This window comes from Triplophysa rosa, linkage group LG11, assembly GCF_024868665.1.
Source record: "Triplophysa rosa linkage group LG11, Trosa_1v2, whole genome shotgun sequence".
Lineage (NCBI taxonomy): Eukaryota > Metazoa > Chordata > Actinopteri > Cypriniformes > Nemacheilidae > Triplophysa > Triplophysa rosa.
Window position 1 is genome coordinate 12416528 of NC_079900.1, and position 21246 is coordinate 12437773.

The 21246-nt window shown below is 37.0% G+C and overlaps 4 protein-coding genes across 7 annotated transcripts; 3 read left to right on the forward strand and 1 right to left on the reverse strand.

Moving 5' to 3' along the window:
- Nucleotides 1-960: 960 nt before the first annotated feature.
- On the forward strand, nt 961-2142 carry LOC130561438 (ferritin, middle subunit-like). 2 transcript variants are annotated; one of them, XM_057345770.1, is made up of 4 exons: nt 961-1168; nt 1328-1474; nt 1566-1691; nt 1812-2142. In XM_057345770.1, exons 1-4 carry the CDS (start codon nt 1166-1168, stop codon nt 1965-1967), a joined length of 432 nt encoding a protein of 143 aa, XP_057201753.1. In that variant the 5' UTR covers nt 961-1165; the 3' UTR covers nt 1968-2142. The 2 variants fall into 2 exon arrangements, with proteins under 2 accessions (XP_057201753.1, XP_057201752.1); XM_057345769.1 differs by lacking the exon at nt 961-1168 and having other exon boundaries at nt 1188-1474.
- A 2031-nt stretch (nt 2143-4173) lies between these two features.
- On the forward strand, nt 4174-5729 carry LOC130561437 (ferritin, middle subunit-like). The gene is made up of 4 exons (XM_057345768.1): nt 4174-4420; nt 4908-5054; nt 5146-5271; nt 5380-5729. Exons 1-4 carry the CDS (start codon nt 4316-4318, stop codon nt 5533-5535), a joined length of 534 nt encoding a protein of 177 aa, XP_057201751.1. The 5' UTR covers nt 4174-4315; the 3' UTR covers nt 5536-5729.
- Nucleotides 5730-6545: 816 nt separating this feature from the next.
- syt5a (synaptotagmin Va) lies at nt 6546-11705 on the forward strand. 2 transcript variants are annotated; one of them, XM_057345757.1, is made up of 10 exons: nt 6546-6642; nt 7942-8108; nt 8237-8251; nt 8383-8555; nt 9224-9319; nt 9489-9656; nt 10239-10406; nt 10494-10611; nt 10790-10923; nt 11022-11705. In XM_057345757.1, the coding sequence occupies exons 2-10, from the start codon at nt 7952-7954 to the stop codon at nt 11229-11231; spliced, it is 1239 nt and encodes a 412-aa protein (XP_057201740.1). In that variant the 5' UTR covers nt 6546-6642; nt 7942-7951; the 3' UTR covers nt 11232-11705. The 2 variants fall into 2 exon arrangements, with proteins under 2 accessions (XP_057201740.1, XP_057201741.1); XM_057345758.1 differs by lacking the exon at nt 8237-8251.
- Nucleotides 11706-14569: 2864 nt separating this feature from the next.
- On the reverse strand, nt 14570-20983 carry tnnt1 (troponin T type 1 (skeletal, slow)). 2 transcript variants are annotated; one of them, XM_057345767.1, is made up of 15 exons: nt 20880-20983; nt 18985-19016; nt 18886-18899; nt 18374-18409; nt 18099-18125; nt 17501-17518; nt 16754-16775; nt 16596-16656; nt 16211-16327; nt 16060-16137; nt 15765-15878; nt 15543-15652; nt 15365-15455; nt 15210-15250; nt 14570-14837 (listed from the first exon to the last, which is right to left on the reverse strand). In XM_057345767.1, exons 2-15 carry the CDS (start codon nt 19008-19010, stop codon nt 14792-14794), a joined length of 801 nt encoding a protein of 266 aa, XP_057201750.1. In that variant the 5' UTR covers nt 19011-19016; nt 20880-20983; the 3' UTR covers nt 14570-14791. The 2 variants fall into 2 exon arrangements, with proteins under 2 accessions (XP_057201750.1, XP_057201749.1); XM_057345766.1 differs by having other exon boundaries at nt 17495-17518.
- Between the last annotated feature and the right edge of the window lie 263 nt (nt 20984-21246).

Sequence of the window (21246 nt, forward strand, 5' to 3'; positions counted from 1 at the left end):
CTTCTATAAGACTAACCGATTAACCGTCTGTAGTCTACCAGTGCTTTACAACATGGCCAATTTAGCATTATGTGAATAATTAAATTATTTTTTAAACGACAAATAATATTTTACAGGGGGGCAAACAAATTTAATACGATTAAAAAAAACATAAATGCTTTTATCTAGTAAATTGTTTTTTTCATACACTGCATAATGAAACAGGCCAGCTCTGCTGATTCGTTTCCTGATGTTTTTGGAATATGTTGAAATAGTAAAGTGCTTAGCATGGTAAAATGTACACTATATTTTAAATGAAATCTCCTTTCGTCTGACTCTAGCGTTTAATGCTAATGAGAATTCTAGCATGTAAACCTAAGGACTCAGCCAGCCTAAGATGCATCCTCCTATTGAGAGGCACCTGTAGTTTTCCCTGTGATGATGTAACAGTCATTGAGTTTTGAGGCATTTGCTTGAGTTTCAGCAGCTAGATGTTCTATGGACTATTAAATGCATTTTCTTGATTTTTTTTGTAATTAATACAAGAATTAATGTAATTTTTATTCATTCATTTTTTTATTTTTTTGATGATGGAAAATTAATTATAATAATGTCTTTAACAATTTTAAGTGTATACAATGGTTAAGATACAGTCGAGTTACAAATGTCCACACATATGGTATATGGTAAAATGAGGAAATGCTGAGTCACAGGACAAGACCAGGTAGTGTGCAGCAGTGTACATTTACAAATCATGACGATAGCACAGTTCCCATTGGAAACACTTTGCTATTAATTATGAACAAGAAAAACAGAGCCATCTATGAAACTTGATCTTGCTTAGGTTTTACACAGTGGACTGTGTTGTTACTTCCTCATTTGGCTCATGATTTTCATTGGCTGAGCTTTTTTCCACTTTAATGAGTCATGCTGTAAGCATATATAAGACAAGCACACACCTGTCGTTTCACATCTTCTGAAGAGGTTCTTGCTTCAACAGTGATTGAACGGAACTTTTGAGAACATTGCATTTATAATTCTTTTTTTACCGTTTTGATTTATAAAAACGTTAAAACTCAGCTAAAATGGATTCTCAGATTCGCCAGAACTACGACTGCGACTGCGAGGCTTTGATCAACAAGATGGTGAATTTGGAGCTTTACGCTTCATACACGTATACACTTCAATGGTAAGTATTACTTTTCTTTAATGTACAGTATGTGCGATGACAGCGTTTTCACAATTTTCAACAATGTATGTGCATCTGCTTCACTGGTGTTTGGAATCAGACTAGATGATGTGTTACTGCTGTCCATTTTTTGTCATCTTTTGGTTTTGTTTTCTTCAGGCTCATTACTTTAAACGGGATGATGTCGCCCTTCCTGGTTTTGCCAAGTTCTTCAAGGAGAACAGTGAGGAGGAGCGCGAGCATGCTGAGAAATTCTTGGAGTTTCAGAACAAGAGGGGTGGACGCATTGTCCTTCAGGACATAAGGGTGCATATACATAGTGTTTGATCTTAGCTTGTTGGCTTGATGTTATGAAGTGACCTCTGACCTGAAATACTTTGTTTATCTTCCTCTCCAGAAGCCTGAGCGTGATGTATGGGACAATGGACTAAAAGCGATGCAGTGCGCTCTGCAGCTGGAAAAGAACGTCAACCAGGCTCTGCTGGATCTCCATAAAGTCGCTTCTGGGAGGAATGACCCTCATGTGAGTTCAGACTCATCTCTGAAATGCAAGACAATATACAAATCATAATGAAAGTCACATGTTAATGGCACCAGTATTTAGTATTTAGGGGTTTGACTTCCATTTTAAATGTTCCAACAGCTGTGTGATTTCCTGGAGACTCACTACCTGAATGAGCAGGTTGAGGCCATTAAGAAGCTTGGTGACCACATCACCAACCTTTCCAAGATGGATGCTGGAAACAACAGAATGGCAGAGTACCTGTTTGACAAGCACACCCTGGATGGAGAGAACTAAATCATGTCCTGGGCTCTCAATGCTACAAAGCTCCATATATATATCTACATATTCTTAAATCATCAAGCAATGTTTGAGAAGCTACCATCAAGTTTCATGTCATAATGTGATGCATTTCTAACTCATCCGATATTTCCTGATGAATTTAAGCTTACTTGATGAATAAACATTTTGAGCTGGATTGACTGGATTGTCTCTTTATTTTCAATTTGAAATCATTTACTTTAAACGAGAGATGATCAACTTTGACCACCAATGGCCTGGCCTGCAAAATTATAATAAAAATTCTACTCCTCGACTCAAAATATCAATACTGGGTAACTGCAACAAAATTACACACACAAGATGTTTTTTCTTATGCAACCCTGGATTACAGCATTGATAGAAAATATTTAGCTGGGAGCAAGGGTTGATAAAACATTAAAAAGAACTTCACATGTGCATACACCTAGTAAGAATGGACACCAAATAGTAAACATACTTCTGCTTTAAAAAATAGATAAACAAATCATTATTACCTCATCTAATTTCCTAATGCTGATTGACATTACACAGAATAATGGAAAACTAAAATGCTGATTTTGGGAGGTATGCAACTAGCTTCTTATTCAACATTCTCAAGACCCCTATCTCTTATATCTTTTGTCTGTGGGAAATAAAATATATTAGGGACTGAATGCCTTAGTCACTGTTCACTTTCATTGAATCAACTTTTTTTTCAGTAACTTCCTATCATTCTGCCTAATGATAGTGGAAAAAATACAGCAGGAATCAAAAAACACATAAACCCTTGGATGTTGATATGGGCTGAATGGTGCAAGATGACATGAATTTGTGTTTTTGTTCAAGTGCAAATAATACAACAATTTAACAAAAGTCATGATTCGAGCCTTCAAGGTTGCATTTACTGGAGACATGCATTTTCTCTTTTGCATATTTATTTGAATGACCCCAGCAAATTGTGATACTATCAGCAGGTTATTCAGGATTGCTTTGTTTTTCTCCAAATGGAAAATAGAAAGTGACATCATTAAAAAATATGTTCTTGAATGTTTTCCAGTAATCTATTTCCTACAGTATATATATATAATATATATATATATATATATATATTAACATTTAGTCATTTAGCAGATGCTTTTATCCAAAGCGACTTACAGAGAGTTCAGGGAGCAATAAGCGATATGTCATACAATATATACTGTATATATATATATGACAATGAAATATGGTTTAATAACTAGTTTAAAAAAGTTGATCATGTTACAAACATATCCCCATCTTCCATGATGAGAGGCAAATGACAAAATGCTCAGTCACAGATACAGCACAGCATTAGCTCTTATGACAGCACATGTCGTAACCGACACATGAGGTTTCGTGTGCAATTACAGATATGCTTAGTCACTGTCACCTGACTGCACCTTTGAATCCAAAGGCACTCACTCAATGTAAAACAGAGCTCACTATACGTACATGTACCAGAATAACATGTTGTTGCAGAGTCGACCCATGATGTTTGCTGTTCAATGGCTTCTTAACCTTCCAAAATGTATTTACATGTATAGCCTTTACCTTCAATATTAATGGTGAAGGGTCATAAACGAACAAAACATCATATATTTGTATAGCAAACTTCAGCCTTCTACATTTTGCTTGCAATATCTGAGGCACTATATCCTATCCAATTATATACATACAATTATGTAAATACATTTCCAAATATGTTCTGGTATGTTGTAATACTGAGAAACTGTATCTTGTTTATTAATGTCAATTGAAAGCTCCTGCTAGAGGTTTGACTTTTGGTAGCAGCACAGTCACACTGCTCCCTCTCATGTGTCTCTGAGGTGTTGTTCAAATCTATTGTTCTGGAAAGCTTAAAAAGATCAGGAACCTTATTACATTTCAGGCTTAATAAACCTTAAAGTTAGAGCGCTCGCTTCATTCCTGTGTGAAAAGGGGAGAATGAATGATGGCGACTTTCATGGAAACACCTTTCAGGATTATTGAATTTAGGCTGTTGTTGGCCTACATACTGTAGGCTACCATTAATAATGAAAAAGTAAAAAAGACACATCCATGAACTTGATCTTGTCTTCACTGTCTTTGAAACTGCCTTGTCATTACAGTATTAAGCTATTTTTTTCTGATTGGTTGGGTTCTGTTTCACTGCCGCGTCATGTTGGACATAAGACACAAGCGCACCTGTTATTTCACAGCATTGGGATAATTTGAAGAGGTTCTTGCTTCAACAGTGATTGAACGGAACTTCAAGCCTCAACCTTTTTAAATCTGATTTGAGTTATTTATTTTCTATCAACGTTTTGATAGTAAAACCAGCCGAAATGGAGACTTCTCAGATTTGCCAGAACTACGACCGCGACTGTGAGGGCTTGATCAACAAAATGATGAACTTGGAGCTTTACGCTTCATACACTTACACTTCAATGGCAAGTATCGTTTTTTCACATTTGCTTACATTATTATGCATTTGGCGAAATTTAAATTCAAAAGGGACTTTAAGGGGATTTAAAGTATGTTCCGTCAAATAAAGACAAACGAAACAGAGGACATTACCTCTTTGTACAAAGATTCTTCTTCATTGAGACTCTGATGATTCTTTAAAGAAGTCGTTTTTTTACTTATAGGCAGAATGTTAGAGACTGACAGTCTCGGTCACCATTCACTTTAATTGAATCTTTAATCCATAATAGAGAGATTTTGATCAGCATGGGATAATAATTTTTATTACTGGATCAACGATCCCTTTTATGATGATGTTTGAGTACTGCATGCCTTCCTTATCATTCAGTCTTAAGTGACAGGGAAGAAATCTTGTCTGACTGTCCACCAACTCTTCTTAGTTAGAATAACTGTTTACACTGGGGCATACTTCTGGTGATAATTTAAATCATCTTTTGATTTTGTTCCCAACAGGCTTACTACTTCAAACGGGATGATGTTGCCCTTCCTGGGTTTTCCAAGTTCTTTAAGGAGAACAGCGAGGAAGAGCGCGAGCATGCTGAGAAACTAATGTCCTTCCAGAACAAAAGGGGTGGACGCATTGTCCTTCAGGACATAAAGGTGCTATGAACTATGCTGACTCAAATGAGCGGGCTGTTCAATCGATTTGAAAATGCTCACTGCTCTCTTTGTCTCTGCTCTCCCTCTCCAGAAGCCTGAGCGTGATGTATGGGGCAATGGACTAATTGCTATGCAGTGCGCTCTGCAGCTGGAGAAGAACGTTAACCAGGCTCTGCTGGATCTCCATAAAGTCGCCTCTGAGAAGAAAGATCCTCATGTGAGCTTTCAGTATTAAAATTTTAAAAATCATATTTGGTTTAAGTGTCCATTTAAGCAGCTCTTTAAAGCAGATCCCTTAATTATTTTCTGTTTTCTTATCGAACAGCTGTGTGACTTTCTGGAAACTCACTACCTGGATGAGCAGGTTAAAACCGTCAAGAAGCTTGGTGACCACATCACCAACCTTTCAAAGATGGATGCTGGAAACAAAAGGATGGCAGAGTACCTGTTTGACAAGCACACCCTGGATGGAGAGAACTAAATCATGACCTCAGTTCATCTGCATGCTGCAAACGGCCCATCTATACTGTAATAACATTTCATTAAGCAATATGTTATCACACAGCTCGAAAGTTTGAGAGGTTGAAAGTTTACCATAGATTGATATTATTTAACCTGTGATAGTCATCAAGCAGATGCTTTCCTGTTTAATAATTGGTGGATTTGATAAATAAACACTTTGGCCTGGATTAACTTGTCTATTAAAATGATAGTTTCACACTCATTTTACAAAAATATTGACTACAGCATGTGACTCACTTAATAAAACTACTTTCAGAACATTAATAATACAGACAACTAGCCTACTACTCCAGCACACAATTATTCTCTTATTAGATAAACATTTAAACTATGTAAGATAAATAGATAAATAATTATATTATACAAACAACATAGGCTATTAAATAATTGGCTGTAATTAGAGTAATGTTGGATGTAGAAACCTGAAGAGAAACATGTTCGATTCAAATTCAATTACTGTATAGATTTTGTAGCAAATCTAGTTTTACTGCACAACAGTAGTAATACTTTATCTCACCACATGGGGGCGTCGTTTCCTACATAATCGTACCTCGATCATAAACGCTCAAAGGTCAAGCAATTGTGTGATTTAACAGACGTTTGTGTTTACCAATATTCCGACATTCACATCAAAAGTGCTTAAAACTTGGGTTGAAATATGGTATAAGCCAAATAAGAGAGTTTCCTGGTGTGTCAGTCACACTTCGAGAATATGCCATATCAACAAAGGAAAACTAAATCTAATCGGATTTAGAGGGTCACTGAACAGAAATTATATTGGAAATTAAAAGCGGATAAACATCATGCAAGAGATTATGGGATATGGGAAAGTGATAAACTGATTGACATACGAGATGGATGACATAAAATTGTCACACGAGGAAACAACACAACCAGCAGAAGGCAGGGAACTGTTAATCCAAGTGAAAGAGGGATTGACGCTTCAAATGCGCTTTGGAGAGAGAGAGAGAGAGAGAGGATGAGTGTGGATCAGTGTGGTGCGTAACTGTCCTCTTCAACTAAAACCGAGGTTTTCATCTCTACTGGTACAACTGAGAGTCATCAGGTAAATTTGATTATTTGTTTTATTATTATTTTCCTGATGTCCTGCATTATGAGTTTGTTTTTCTTGTGAAGTTCATGTGGAATTAATGTAAAATCATACTTAAAATACATCTAAAATACATCATATAACTTAAATTTTAGTTGGAATCTGGAATCAAGCAATCAACCTCAAAGGCTACACTGTAAATTGAAAATAGTCATTTCATTTAGTAATTTAAATCAAACTGCATAATTTTAAGTGAAGTGCAAAAAAGTTTCAATGTGATATAAGTGGTGAACAGCTCATATTTGCCAACTACACATTGAAGAAACAGAAAATTACCCAAGAATCTTTGTAAATTGCACCGTTGATGTTGAAAAAAACATTCATATTATATGATGTCTTTTCGACTAAAGATTGTTTCGTTTTTGCTTGACTGAATCAATGTTTATCTGTCTGGCACGCATCAAAATGGGTGTCTGGGTGAGATCTGGGTAATCCGAAAATACAGCAGTTTTGTCCAGTGAGGGACAAAGTAGAGATGAAGACATAAACAAGACCAAATGACGCAGTCTGATGTCCTGTGACGTCCTGAGTGATATAGGCCTTCTTTAGCCAGATTAGAGCAGTTTTGCTTATAGGCGATACAAATTGTCATGTTATGCAAGGTATCTTCTCTTTACAGAAAATACTAGAGGAGAAAATTTGTATCTTGACTCTGCAATGTCAAGATCTGAAGTGTGGGACTAAAGTAAAGATTGCCTCATGGATTTGTGACTTAAATGAGTCCCTAACAGATGCATTCTGAGGTATAATAAAGGACTGGGAAATCTGAAGTTTATTATATGAGCACTTGGTGAAATGAGTCAGATTCTCAGGGAATGTATGTTGGATACGAAAAAGGTGCGTGTTATTCAAATGCATACAGTTAATGGTGACTGGGTGACAAAGCATTATTGATGGTGTGAAGGGGAGGTGCCTGTTCCTATTTTGCTTAAACCCAAGGATTGTTGGATTAGTTTTGGCAATTAATCTCATTATGCATCTGTTGGACAGCGACACGAGGTCAGTTCAGCAGAGCAGGGGGCGGAGACATTATTGAGAAACATTCATGTTTTGTGTTTCACAATGACAACGGGATTTGAAAAGTGGCATCCTGGGTGTCATGGCATCAAAGTTTTCTCCTCAAACATCACACCAGACACTGAAAAAGGTGGTAAAGAGGATGCAAACGCATGCTTTCATGTGAACAGGACTGATTTTAGAGGTATATGTGTAGACAGTTGGCGCATGATAACAGTCTCTGTTTCATGTTCTTAGCTGATCAGCCATGCGATTGGTCAGCATGCAGCATCGTGGGCGGAGGGCAGCAGAGCCTGAGGAGGAGCCTAATCGTGCCCCACCCCCTCCGCCTCCTCCCTCTCATCACTCTCACAACTTCATAAATATGAAAAACAAGTTCTTCAATGAGCTTGGGCATCTACCAAGTAAGTAGTAGTTGTATGCTGAAGATATGTACAGTGATGACAACGGTTTAATTAATTCTTCAATGCTTGTTCCATTTCCACTTTTCATGTGTCAATCCTTCATGTTTTCACCTTTTCTATCAACTCAGACCCTAAGATCAAATGTAAGTTTCAAACTTTATCCATCTATCCATCCACCTACCCACTTTCACAATTTTCATTAGGCCATTTTTAGGCAACTGAATGAGTACTCTTCTTTATTTTTACTTTCTCTCGCTCTCTCTTCATTGCACAGTGCCCATGTGGGCAATTGGAGCCATAGTTGTGGTTGTACTTGCCCTGGTTGGCTGCCTTGCTTTCTGCATTTATAAGAAGTGCTTGGGAGGAAAGAAGAAAACAAAGAAAGTGAGAGAGAGGAAGGGAGGACGCAGACGGATGAAAAAGGAGGGAGATGGAGAAGGAGGCGAGGTAAGTGTGAGTGTGCTCAAAGCATGTAAAGGGCAAAAAATTTAGAGATAATACTTTATACTGGCCACATTATGTTTAAAGGAATAGATCACTGTCAATAGATCATGTCATTATTTACTCACCTTTATGTCTTTAAAAACCTGTATATGACTTTTTATTCTGTAGAACACATGCAAAAGAAGATATTATGAGAAATGTTTCAGTGGTTTTGAGTCCATACAGTGGAAGTCAATGGGAGCCAACATTATTTGGTTATCAACATTCTTCAAAATATCTTCTTTTGTGTTTTGCAATTTATAGAAAGTCATACAGGTTTCAAATGAAAAGAATGTGAGAAAACGATGAAAGATTTCATTTTGGGGTAAATCATCCCTTTAAATGTGTCAAGACCTGCGCTAGACAAAAAATATTCAGGTTGTAGCATAAAAGCCTAAAAGGTAATTAACATGGTTTACTATGACAGTAGCAACATTATGAAAAAAATCAAGCGCAACACACTCTCTGCTTTCTGACTCCCATATATGGTCCAGTATACCCGGTGAATGTGCAACAAGTATAATGTAAATATTACAGGGCTGTCATAGAGATGTTTTAATTTAGGTATGTGTGTTTTTCTAAAAACAAAGCAATGATACTAGTATATTGTCTTTAATATTAAACATTCCAAGGAACAACCTAAGGAAGGAGAGGGCGAGGGTGATAAAGAAGCCGAGTGTTATGGAAAGTTGGAGTATACTTTGGACTACAACTTCACTGAAAATCAGGTGTGTATTTCGTTGGAAATGAGTGTCATAGATATGGTGTTCAGCATACCTGCATGAGCTTTTTTACACAAAAAGCATAATCCTAAAATTATGTTGTATGATGTGATTGCCTATAAGAATCGGCTCCATTTGCGCTCGATGTAGTTCTTGACCCTCCTTTCTTCTGCAGCTCATTGTTGGTGTCTTACAAGCCCAAGACCTTCCTGCTATGGATATGGGTGGAACATCTGACCCCTATGTCAAAGTATATATGCTACCAGACAAGAAAAAAAAGTTTGAGACGAAAATCCAGCGCAAGAACCTTTGTCCTGTTTTCAACGAGACATTCATTTTCAAGGTACTGATGTCACATAACCCTGTGCATCCTCAGTGATGTATCTTCTCCATAAAAATCATGTGCAACAGATACATCGTCACATTTTTATTTCCCATTTTTAATTTCATCTTAATTCGCTAAAATTGAGCAGCAAATAAAACCTGAGGCAACCCGGAATGTTTTAATTTAAGTTTAGCCTAAAAAGTATCTCATTTTCTCACCATCAATGTTACTTGAAGGCATAGTTCACCCAAAAATGAAAATTCTGTCATCATTTACTCACACCCTCCTTTCAGATTCAACCTGTATGACTTTCTTTCTTCTGTAGAACACAAAAGGAGCTATTTTAAAGAAAGTTGATAACCGAACAGCGTCAGCACCCATTCACTTCTATTGTATGGACACAAAACCAATGCAAGTGAATGGTTGCCGGTTAACAAGATTTTCAAATGACCTTTTTTGTGTTTTGCGGAAGAAAGAAAGTCATACAAGGTTTGAAATGACAACAGGGTGAGTAAATGATGACAGAATTGGGTGAACTATCACTTTAATGATCATCCACTTTTGAACAGGAGACACATAAAATCATACCTCTCTTTTCAGATCCCCTTTAATGATCTTGCTGGGCAGACCCTGGTCCTTCAGGTGTTTGACTTTGACCGATTTGGTAAACATGATGTAATTGGAGAGATCAAAATCCCCATGAACAGTGTTGATCTGGGTCAACCCATACATGAATGTAAAGACCTGGTTGGAGGAGAGAAAGAAGAAGTAAGTGTACTGTATGCTTTCCATAAAGTCTATTGCCACATCTTTATGCTATTTGATTTTTATTAATTTGTCTCTTCCACCCAACAGCAAGAAAAGCTGGGTGACATCTGTATCTCCCTGCGTTATGTGCCCACCTCGGGTAAGCTCACTGTGTGTATCATGGAAGCCAAAAACCTGAAGAAAATGGACGTGGGAGGTTTATCAGGTAAGTGTGGTATCTGCATGTGTGTAACACTTTGTTTTACGTTTTAAAATAGTATTTCCTTTTTGATTCCCCAATATCTCACATTACGGTCAAACTTTTTTATACTTCAGTGATATCTGTATCTATTTTTATACAGCCTTACAAAGCAATTTTCTGTGACAATCTTTTACTCTCTTAGATCCTTTTGTAAAAGTGGTGTTGCAACACAATGGAAAGCGTATTAAGAAGAAGAAGACAACTGTTAAGCAGAACACATTGAATCCTTATTTCAATGAGAGCTTTAGCTTTGAAATCCCCTTTGCTCAAATACAGGTAGCCTACAACATCCAAGTACAATGAAAGAACATTTTGAAAGTATAATGAAAAACACATACTAACACATTTTTTTCTGCTTTTCTGTGTCTCTGTAGAAGATCCAGGTGCTGATCAATGTCTATGACTATGATAAGCTGGGGAGCAACGATCCAATTGGGAAGTGCTGGATCGGGTTTGGTGCTAGTGGAGTGGGTCTGCGCCATTGGTCAGACATGTTGGCTAATCCCAGACGCCCTGTGGCACAGTGGCACACACTTCTTACTGAAGAGGAAGTAGATGCTGCCCTTAAGGCACCTATCCGCTAAACATACATTTGTTTTACAGTAAATCAAAAAGGTTTGCAAATATATTTAAACACAACTGCAATCTGTATTTCACCATTGTTGATGACTTTCCAGCCTATTCAAGAATTATATTCACTGTATTTGCACCTATCTGATTAGTTGTGTATATTTTAAAACATTATTTTCAACTGGCAACACACTCATACAGTCGTCACATCTGTCCCCACGCTGATGTTTTTGAGAATTGTTTATTATTACCTTCTGTGTTGTATTATTTCCTTTAACCTTACTATGAAACACACGAGGAGGAATCATTTTAAAACTGTTATTCTGTATATTTTGTTCATCTGGATTTTGTTTCTTATTTAAAAGTTTGAAAATGTTTGATAGTGTTGGATCTTTGTTTGTATTTATTCGTAACTCTTTAAGAACAATCCTAATTTTTCTTCTCATTCTGTGAAACAAGATGGCTATAAATACAACATACGTCACAAATTGTACGATTTGTTTTCATTTTAAACACTAATGGACACAAGTCATAAATTATGGCCAATGGGGTTGATATTGGTTGATAGGGATTGCACTATACATACTGTTACTGTATATTGTAAAAAGGCTTAATATTATTAAAGGGGTCAGTAAGAGTAAAGATATCCACCATTGTCCATAGACATTGTCTGGTTTGCTTCAATAATGAGTTGTCCGGATATAGGGGAAGCCTGGATTAATCTTGTGCCGTTTTCGGCTGTGTTCCAAGTACAGCGCTAGACTAAGCCATACATGTGAGCAGGGTATTAGAGTCTGGGTTGGGCGGGCATACGGAGGGGATGATGGAAACCAACAGAAAGGACACAGCCAAAGTCACAAAGACTGCAGTACACCAAACTACTAAAAATGTATTGAAATAACATGAAATTGTTGAAATTGTGAAATTATCCAAAATGACAGACCAAAAAGCACAAAATATTCTTCCATAACATTAAAAAATATTTGTCTCCAGATGATTTTCTTAAGATTTGGCTGTACAACAGTGGCTAAATCTGTTGTCATGCTGATTTGCCTTATTCAACATTAGAAAGGTTACACCCCATCTCACTGAGCATGTGGCACAACTCCTTGTCCAGGCCCTGGTCATCTCAAGGTTGGACTACTGCAATGCTCTCCTTGCTGGTGTTCCTGCAAAGGCTATCAAACCACTCCAGCTGGGTAAGAACGCAGCAGCACGCCTCGTCTTCCAACAACCCAAAAGAGCTCATGTGACACCCCTTTTCATCTCTCTCCACTGGCTACCGCTTGAAGCCCGTATCAGATTCGAGTCACTAATGCTTGCCTAAAGGACTATCACTGGATCTGCACCGGCATACTTTCACACCCTCCTACACCCCATCAAGAACCCTGCGTTCAACAAACCAGCGGCGTCTTGTATTGCCTTCTCATAAGGGCAGTAAACCGCTTTCCCGCTCATTCTCCTTCACAACTCCTTCCTGATGGAACATTCTTCCTAATTCAGTCCGGTCAACCACATCTCTCACAACATTCAAAAAACTAGCCTACTTCCATCTCTTCTGTGAATACTTGACAGGCAAATGAAAAAAAAGACTAACCCTTTCTCTTTCTCTCAACAGGTGAGGTTCTGACTTTTGTGGAAACTAGTAACTTAGTATCTAAGTATTAGTAGTTTCTTAGTATCCACAAAGAAACATCGAGTCCAAGGTTCTTTAAAGAACCATCTCTTTCTTACTTTTTTATAGTCTGAAGAACCTTTTTTGCCACAAACCTTTTGTGAAACAGAAAGGTTCTTCAGATGTTAGAGGTTCTTTATGGAACCAAAAGGTTCTATAAATCTATAGCATCGAAGAACCTTTTGAAGCACCTTTTTCAAAGATTGTAGGCAACAAGCATGCTTCCTGATGTACCTCAACTTTGAACAACCTTTGAAGGTCCAGTTTTAATGTAGGCGTTGTAAGGTAAATCTGTTTCAAACAGTAGGGGGCGCAATGTGAATGCAATGCAAACCATTCATATTGACTCCGTGTGCACAAGATGGCGCTGTAACGTCAGCAAAGCCGCTTCAAAGGCAGGGCTCCGTCTACACTACGGAAAATAAACCGCTTTTTGTCTGGACGGGAGTGTCCTGGAAAATTCGCTCCCTGTTGATTTCGTAGTCGGTCCTTAGTGGTTATATAACCGCAATCCTCATTCATCATTTATTTCTACAAAAAAACCGTGTGTAGTTTACATAGCCACAAATGTGATCTGTTTGACAGCTAAGACTATAAAGAGTTTCTGGCGTCTTTGTTTTTGTTATGGAGGTAAGACATTTTGTTCCTGGATTTCTTGTGCAGTCAGATTTTCCACATTACCTAAAACGAGCACATACATACACAAAACCATACTAACATTTAGGTCTATTTATAAAGACTTTTCCCTCTTTTTGCATAAAACCAATTTACTCCGACTGAGAGTTAGGGGTCCTGCCAAGATGACCGAAATTCAAACTGCACCTATTAGTAAACCTCGATACACAGGCAGACATCAAGCGGATTTCTCTACTTGGAGTGGCAGTGTTGTTTTGCAAAAACAAGACGGTATGTGCTAGAACCATAAACCATTATCTTACCACTATACAAATAAACATGACCATTGCATTGATTTCGGTTTCAACTGGATTTCTATTTTATCTTTAAAAAAAGTGAGAGATTACGTCTGTGCTATACTATGTGCTACTATGTACACTTGACTTGTTGCTTCATAAACAAATCTTTCAGCGGCTGCTGCATAACAATGGATTGTTTTAGGTGAACGGGTAACTAAATGATTACATTACAGATTCTCCCATGGCCTGTTCCTACATTTCTTATTTCCACCCCAGACGTCTGATATCGAGCTATTCAGTTTGTATTCCTACAACCCAGAAGATAATAAGCTGTATGGAGTTGCCTAGGGAATTTTTAATGGGTTTTTAGAAAGACTTTCACAACATAAATTACATTCTCACACACTCCCTGTTTTTTTAGTACCCCATTAGTGATTCCCAGGGGAACCCATAGAGAATTAACCTTCCGGATTCACCTACAAATTGACAATGGATGTGTGCTATTAAGACATTATAGTCCCTATGACTTTAGTCCTTTGTATGCTAAAAGGTGAAGATCTTAAAAATAATAATTAATTATTAATTAGTAAACAAGTATTTCAGAACACACTTTGGAGTCATATTCCGGGAACTTCAGTTTGAAACAGTTGCCACAATGGTGAAAGGCATCGTGCTTACATGCAAGCAGTTTAAACTCTTTAAACTCAGTTTAAAAATGTGCAAAGATTAAAATCTGAAAATGTTTAGGGGACGTAAATGTATTTTATTTCCTCAACTTTCCCCTTCCATGTTTTAGCTGCATAATCAATGTACCTTGCAACACAAGTCTTACTGTGAATAAGTGAAAATCAGCTGCAGCTAAGAAGGTTTTTATTATGAATACATTCAGAAATCGCTGTACTGTAAGTTTTGGCAGACGTTGTGAAAGTGTCAAAAGAGTAAGAGAAGAAATAGATCCCGTGTTGACATAATTTCCGCATTTTTCTTATTTCCAACGGCCTCCAACTTTCCCTTTACCATGGACTTTTTTGCTGTGAAAGAGAAAGATGTCAAACACCAACAGCAAATAATACACAATTTTTATAGAATTTTCATTGAAAATAAGCCCAGACCATTATAAATATCATATTATAAGTTAAATAAGTATTATCATAAAATTATAATTTGATTCTGCATTTTCATGTTTACTTTAGTAACAAAATATAAAAACGTATTTTAAAACAATTGCTGTACCTTTGCTATTAAAAAATATTGCACATATTACATCTTTGTGCTATTTGTTCACATAAAACAAGCAGTGCGTGGAAACTCACAAATTGATCACTGGTTTTCAGCAGATGCGAGGCTTTTTATTTCATGCATTACAAGTAATATGAATCTGTTAATGAGTTTGTGGGACTTACAACTTTTGAGCGTGAGAAATCCTGTTCAGCAGAACAACAATCTGTTGAGATGGAACAAAGGTTTATTAATATTAGAATTAAAGTAGAGGGTTTCACACTTCCACACAATGTCTGCCTTGGCCAAGATAAACACATCCGATCAGTTATTCACAAACCTCATACTTCTGTTTCTTCATATGATCCAACAGATCAAACTTCTCTGACTCTAGCTGGGAAATCCAGTTCCACATTTCCTGAGCTTGCTGTCTGTTTATGGAGGTGAAGGAATAGGATGTTCTTGCCACGATACATAACGTGAACAGTGGTCTGTTTATACTGGCTATGTGTGTTTACCTTAAGCCATCCTCTCGCATGTTTTCAATGCCAAGAGGGCTGCGCCTTTCTCCAAGAGTCTTTCTCTTGATTTCCCGTGCAGTCAGACGTTTTCCTCTTTTTTGCTCTGCCTATAACAGAAGCACATACAAACACAAAAGCATACTAACAATTATATAGACAAAAATGTTGAAATGTGTGCATACGGTATGAACACTCATGCAGATTAGTTATTTACTGCACCTTAGCTAAGAAGCCACCAAAGTTGGCCCCCATATTAGATAGAACCTTCTTCTTTTTGGCATCATCATCTGCTCGCTTTTTAGCCTCCTCGTCCTCTTTTCTCTGACGCTCTTCCTAAGATGCAATATGGAAGACGAAAGAGCGCAATAATAACATTAATATCACATTTGTTTTATATTTTGTCATATTATGTACATGAATCGATGACAAGGATGTATGAGATGATAAGAAATCACATTTTACATACAGCCTGTAGGGCCCTGGAGTGCTTTATGAATAAGTTTCAGTTAATTACCGCAATCCTTATTTGTCTATCTCTTTCTTTCTCTGCTCTAACACGTTGCTGATCGGCTCTTTCTGACCGTCGCCTTTCCTGAAAACAAAACAGAAAAGACAGAGTGAGATGAAGAGAAATTCAAGTATAAAAGTGTAGATTATGCGCTTACAATTCTATCCTTTAGACCAATCAGTTCTCCTTCCTCCTTTTTCCTCTGCTCAAAGTGGGCATCAATTAAAGTCTGTAATTCTAGAAAGTCCTTCTCCATTCTTTTTCGGTGAATATCCTGAGACGGAAAAGTTTCATTTTATGAATTAAAGATGTGTCAAAACAAACAGAAAAACTCAGTCTACTTAAAGAAAACAATACTACATTTTTATGCCACCATGTAAACATTCACAATTTTTAATAGCTTATAAGCTTTATAAACTAAATTGGGCATGTTAGATGAGGGACACACAAAATCTTTGAAATCATTTAGGCCAATTGTTATCTGTTATTGCTCAAAATTGTTTCTTCATACACGATCAAGATTTGATTGAAAGTGTACATACATCAAAATCCACCCGCTCACCCTCTGGGATTTTTGGAGGGGCAAGTTGTGGGACCATGGGTCTGCGTGAGGGTAATGAACAAAAGCAAGAAATGTTTGGCATTAACTACAAAGAAACTCAAAATCCAGAGTGTGCATGTCGTTTATCAAAACACTTACTTGGGACGTGGTCTTTCCTCCTCTAAGATATAAAAGGGACAAAGAGAACAAAGAAACAAGAAAACTCTGTAAAATGTGATTATGAAACAGTTTCCATGCAACTGGCTTCCTGCCTTTTGCAGTGTTTCATACAAAAATAACTGACATTACAAGCTAGTCTCTCTGAAGCAACTGGGGACCAAGGGACAGAGTCCCTTCAGTTCATTTTTAAAGAAAATGTTAATGGTTTTAAGTCAGTGATATAGTTTTTAAATAAGAGTTTTTTAGTTATATAATGTGTCGTATTTAAATAACATGGCATTTCTAAGCTAAAAGTTTGCGAGTCTGTGCAAAATACAGATTTTAAAATATCTACAAGCTGATCAATGCAGTAACATATTTTGAATGAAGTATCCATACAGAAACAGTGTGAACTGACTAAAATGACCAATTCGAGTTTTACAAAAAATTAAACAGACAGACATTTGTCTAGTAAAGACACATCAGTCATAAGCATTAGCATGCTTCTATTTACTCATTACATACCAGTTAACATGTGATTAATGTGCTATATCTGTTACACATTTGCAGACACAAATTCTGCATATCCTAAGGCAGTTTTCTGACATGCATCTCTATGGCAATGTTACAAGTGAAGTAGTGAACAAAAGATGGGATAATGCAGTTACTGTCTACAGAACTCAGGGGTGAAGGTCAGGAGTTTAAGGAAATACTTTGGATTTTTTAAAGATTTTCGCCTACCCTCACCTTCCTCCTGAGTCTCCTCTGATGAATACAACAGTGAAAGAATATAAGAACACATTAACAATGAATAATGGGGGTTTGGAGAGAGTAACGATAAAGATCAAATATCAGTAAATGAGAAACATTTGGTAGCTATAGATAAGGTATGTATGTTTTCCAAAAGCACTGAGCTAAATACTGTATGAATACTGTATCCCCAATGAGTAATCAGAATAAAATTATGTCCTTCCAAAAAACTTGTGGCCATACAAAAATGGCCATAAAACATAGGCTTGTTTTAATTATGGCATTTTTTATTATATTGTATGGTTTTATATTATAAACAGTTTTTCTCAGTTTCATACAGCATGTAGCCTATACATTTACAAATACACAGCATGTTCACAAACATATGCATAAGTTGTCTATGTTGGAAATATTGAAGCTACGAAGCATTACAGGTAAATTACATTTATCAAATGCACTGTCCTTCAAAACAAATGTTACAAAATGTATGCAAGCCAATGCCAATAAGTGAAACATAATGTATCATCTATACATTTACTTGTTTTTCGCATACAATACTGAAGATGCTTGTTTTTGATGCATGATTTTCAAGTACCTTGATATTCTGTATACTCTTGCTGCTCTGTAATATAGATCCAGCAAAGAAAAAGGATTTGGAAGAGAAAGATTCAAACAATAAATTAAGTTTTTAAAATGCATGCAGATTGTGGAGGGAGATGTTGGTATGTTGACACGTAGCTCTCACTAATCACGACATCTCTCTGCAGACATTTTTATATTCGTTTCTACGATTTTTGTGGACACTTAGGAAATAAATTCACATGTTCTTTGTATTATGATCTTTGATCCCTCATTGAGAGGATATTGTACCTGTTTCAGCTTCCTCTGTAGCTTCCTCCTCCTCCTCTGTTTCCACAAACACACAGACAATGACATGATGATGGAGAAAAGCAAATATACATGTATCTTATTGAATCTGTATTATAAACATTAGGAAAGTTGAATGGCTAAGAGAGAACACATAAGAGATGTAAAAGGATTAGGATTGGGAATGCAATTTTGAGAACAGGATTATGTACGGTATGCATGCACCATTTGTTGAGGGTGTATGTGAATAGAAACTTGAGATCAGTATGCAATAATAACCGTCCCATGAAAAGACAGGGTGTCAGGGTGATACAGGATTCTGAATGGTTGTGGGGAACCAATCAAAGCTCAGTGTGGCCTCATGAGGTAACTATAATTGGCCTCTAGGTACATGTTATGCCATGGCTTTACTGATAATCGCTATAGCTAAAGTTTTGCCTGGTGCAAATACAAGCCAAGAATGTAAATGTCAAAAACTAAAGAACAATTTGAGGGCAAGAAAGTCTTCTACTCACCCTCTGCTTGTTCTCTAAAAGACAGAAAGAGAAAAAAACAGTAAATAACTAAATAACAGTAATGGTCAATAACATTATAAATCAAGAAAAATGACTCACTCATATTCCTCCTCTGCATCAGACATGATTATCTACAGCAAAAAGAAAACAAAAGCTTGTTTATTTTCGGAGAATAAGAGATAAGGTGAAAGTGACAAGTTAAGACCAACGTAGCACCAGATCTAATTGTTCCATTCTGTCAAAGTGCTGACAACCATCTGAATGCCTTACAACAAGATTGATGGGGTGACAACATGTGGGAACGGAATGAGATACAACTTCGGACACTTTTTTATCATATGTTTTATCGCCACAGGGCCGTGTTGGATTGCTGACCGGGAGACTGCTGATATTAGATATTATTTATTATTATTTATTAGAATGATCTTGCTTGTTCTATAAACACCATGCATTGTGCTGCGTTTGACCTTTTCTGTGTTTTTCTGTTTTTCCTGTAAACTACTATTAACCGTGCGCTTTTCTATTTCGATTTCATTCTAATTTTGTCATCCGTTAACAAAAGGCACATGCTTTTTGATTAGCAGATACTGTAGGGACTGTACAGTATAGATTAGGAATCATGTCCTTGAAGGGTCAGTTCACCAAAAAATGAAAATTCTGTCATCATTTACTCACTTTCAAATTGTTCAAAACCTGTATAGAGTCTGTTGTTCTGCTGAACACAAAGAAAGATATTTTGAAGAATTTTTGTAACCAAACAGGTTTGGGGCACTACTGACTTCCATAGTAGGGGCAAAACTACAATGGTAGTCAGTGGTGGCCTTTTTGAACATCTTCTGTGTTCAGCAGAACATAGAAATTAATACTGGTTTGGAACAACTTGAGGGTGAGTAGCTGATGACAGAATTTTCATCTTTGGGTGAACTGTCTCTTCCAGGGACAAATTTGTTTAAATGAAGTCACTTGTGTGGCACTGGTGAGTTTAAATGCCTTGCATTTCGGTGTATTTTTACTTTTTTGAATAAACAATACAATATAAAACTACAATACAGTGGGTAATTGCAAAACTAAAAGAATAATTGCTATCAATAACATTTGTAAAGATTTTGTCTCTCATCCTGGCACATCATCTGTATTATTTGTTTTATAGTTGCTTGTCGATGCCCAACAGAATTGATCATGCTGTCACCACCCCCTTTATACTTTACTGTCTCCGGAAAGCTGTCCATCTAAAGCCACAGTCCTTTCAACACTTCATCTTGCTGTCACACTGCTAATGAGATTCTCAGCATCTAAAGGGCATTAGTCTATCTAAATTCTGTATGACGTGATAGACAAATGGATCAAATGACAAATGCCCTATCCTCAGATGACCCATGTGTTCAAGGGCAGATTTAAAAGTAATTTTGAGACAAAGGGGGATTGTGGGGGGGGGGTAAAATTACAGTATGAAAGCGTTACCCATCGAACTCTGGGGGAGGTTCATTTCAGACAGGAAGGCAGGGGGGAATTACATGAGCAACAACCCAGTCTTTATGCTAATAGAGTGAACTTTATTATTGTTTCAGAGGGCTGGTAGCTCGTTGTCAGAGACACCATTGATTCAGACACAACAGGCACTTACTGTATGCCAAGGAAAAGTACAGGCATGACCATTGCCATGACACATTCCTTACAGATTGTGCACGCATACTGTATTACTCAAAGTAGTTATATAATTCCATATTTTATCTGATCCACACACAAACACAATGATTCCCTACAGCAAACTTAAATAGCCAATTGAACAATTACCTGAACTGAACAAATAAATAAACCTTTGTTTAAAAACATTTGAGCTGTTGTTTCAGTTTTTCTGATTTACTAATATATTACTATTACAATTTAATTTCTAACAAAAGAAAAGAACAGACTCTGGAAGTGTTTTGTGAGATTTTTTTTACAAAAGGCTTATACAGTATGTGCAATTAAGACGTAACAAGAAAGACTTTTACCTTTTGGTGAGGTTTGGATGGATTCTCTGTGGAAAGACAGAACAAAGGCACACAAAGGCTTTCAATGAGAGAAGAGTCCCAGTGAACTAAGAGAGTTTTGTGATGGGGGACACAAATTGTGTTTATATATGTGCACAGGGACAGATGGAGGGTGTTAGCAGCTACGGCATACGACCATGGGTGGATTAGAAATGAACCCTGGGATAGAAAGATGACCACCACAAAGGATTAGGGGATACAGGGGGAATGACCTCACACAACAAAGACATGGATATGCAGAGATCGAAAAAACAAAGGGACAGTCGGGGACAAAAATAGCACAGGGGATTTAGTCGCAGTTCTTCCCAGAATACATATTTTCTATCTT

Bases quoted from the DNA above. Each gene is read 5' to 3' on its own strand.
- LOC130561438 (XM_057345769.1), top strand. From the start codon at position 1,274: ATGATGTGTTACTGCTGTCCATTTTTTGTCATCTTTTGGTTTTGTTTT. The intron at 1,475-1,565 runs GTGCATATACAT...CTTCCTCTCCAG, and splicing joins TTGTCCTTCAGGACATAAGG to AAGCCTGAGCGTGATGTATG. The intron at 1,692-1,811 runs GTGAGTTCAGAC...ATGTTCCAACAG, and splicing joins CTGGGAGGAATGACCCTCAT to CTGTGTGATTTCCTGGAGAC.
- LOC130561437 (XM_057345768.1), top strand. From the start codon at position 4,316: ATGGAGACTTCTCAGATTTGCCAGAACTACGACCGCGACTGTGAGGGC. The intron at 4,421-4,907 runs GCAAGTATCGTT...TGTTCCCAACAG, and splicing joins CATACACTTACACTTCAATG to GCTTACTACTTCAAACGGGA. The intron at 5,272-5,379 runs GTGAGCTTTCAG...CTTATCGAACAG, and splicing joins CTGAGAAGAAAGATCCTCAT to CTGTGTGACTTTCTGGAAAC.
- syt5a (XM_057345757.1), top strand. From the start codon at position 7,952: ATGCGATTGGTCAGCATGCAGCATCGTGGGCGGAGGGCAGCAGAGCCT. The intron at 9,320-9,488 runs GTGTGTATTTCG...TTTCTTCTGCAG, and splicing joins ACAACTTCACTGAAAATCAG to CTCATTGTTGGTGTCTTACA. The intron at 10,612-10,789 runs GTAAGTGTGGTA...TTACTCTCTTAG, and splicing joins GGACGTGGGAGGTTTATCAG to ATCCTTTTGTAAAAGTGGTG.
- tnnt1 (XM_057345766.1), bottom strand. From the start codon at position 19,010: ATGTCTGATGCAGAGGAGGAATATGA. The intron at 16,657-16,753 runs GTAAGTGTTTTG...ACCCTCACGCAG, and splicing joins GAGGAAAGACCACGTCCCAA to ACCCATGGTCCCACAACTTG. The intron at 15,653-15,764 runs GTGCAGTAAATA...CTTCTGTTATAG, and splicing joins TTGGTGGCTTCTTAGCTAAG to GCAGAGCAAAAAAGAGGAAA.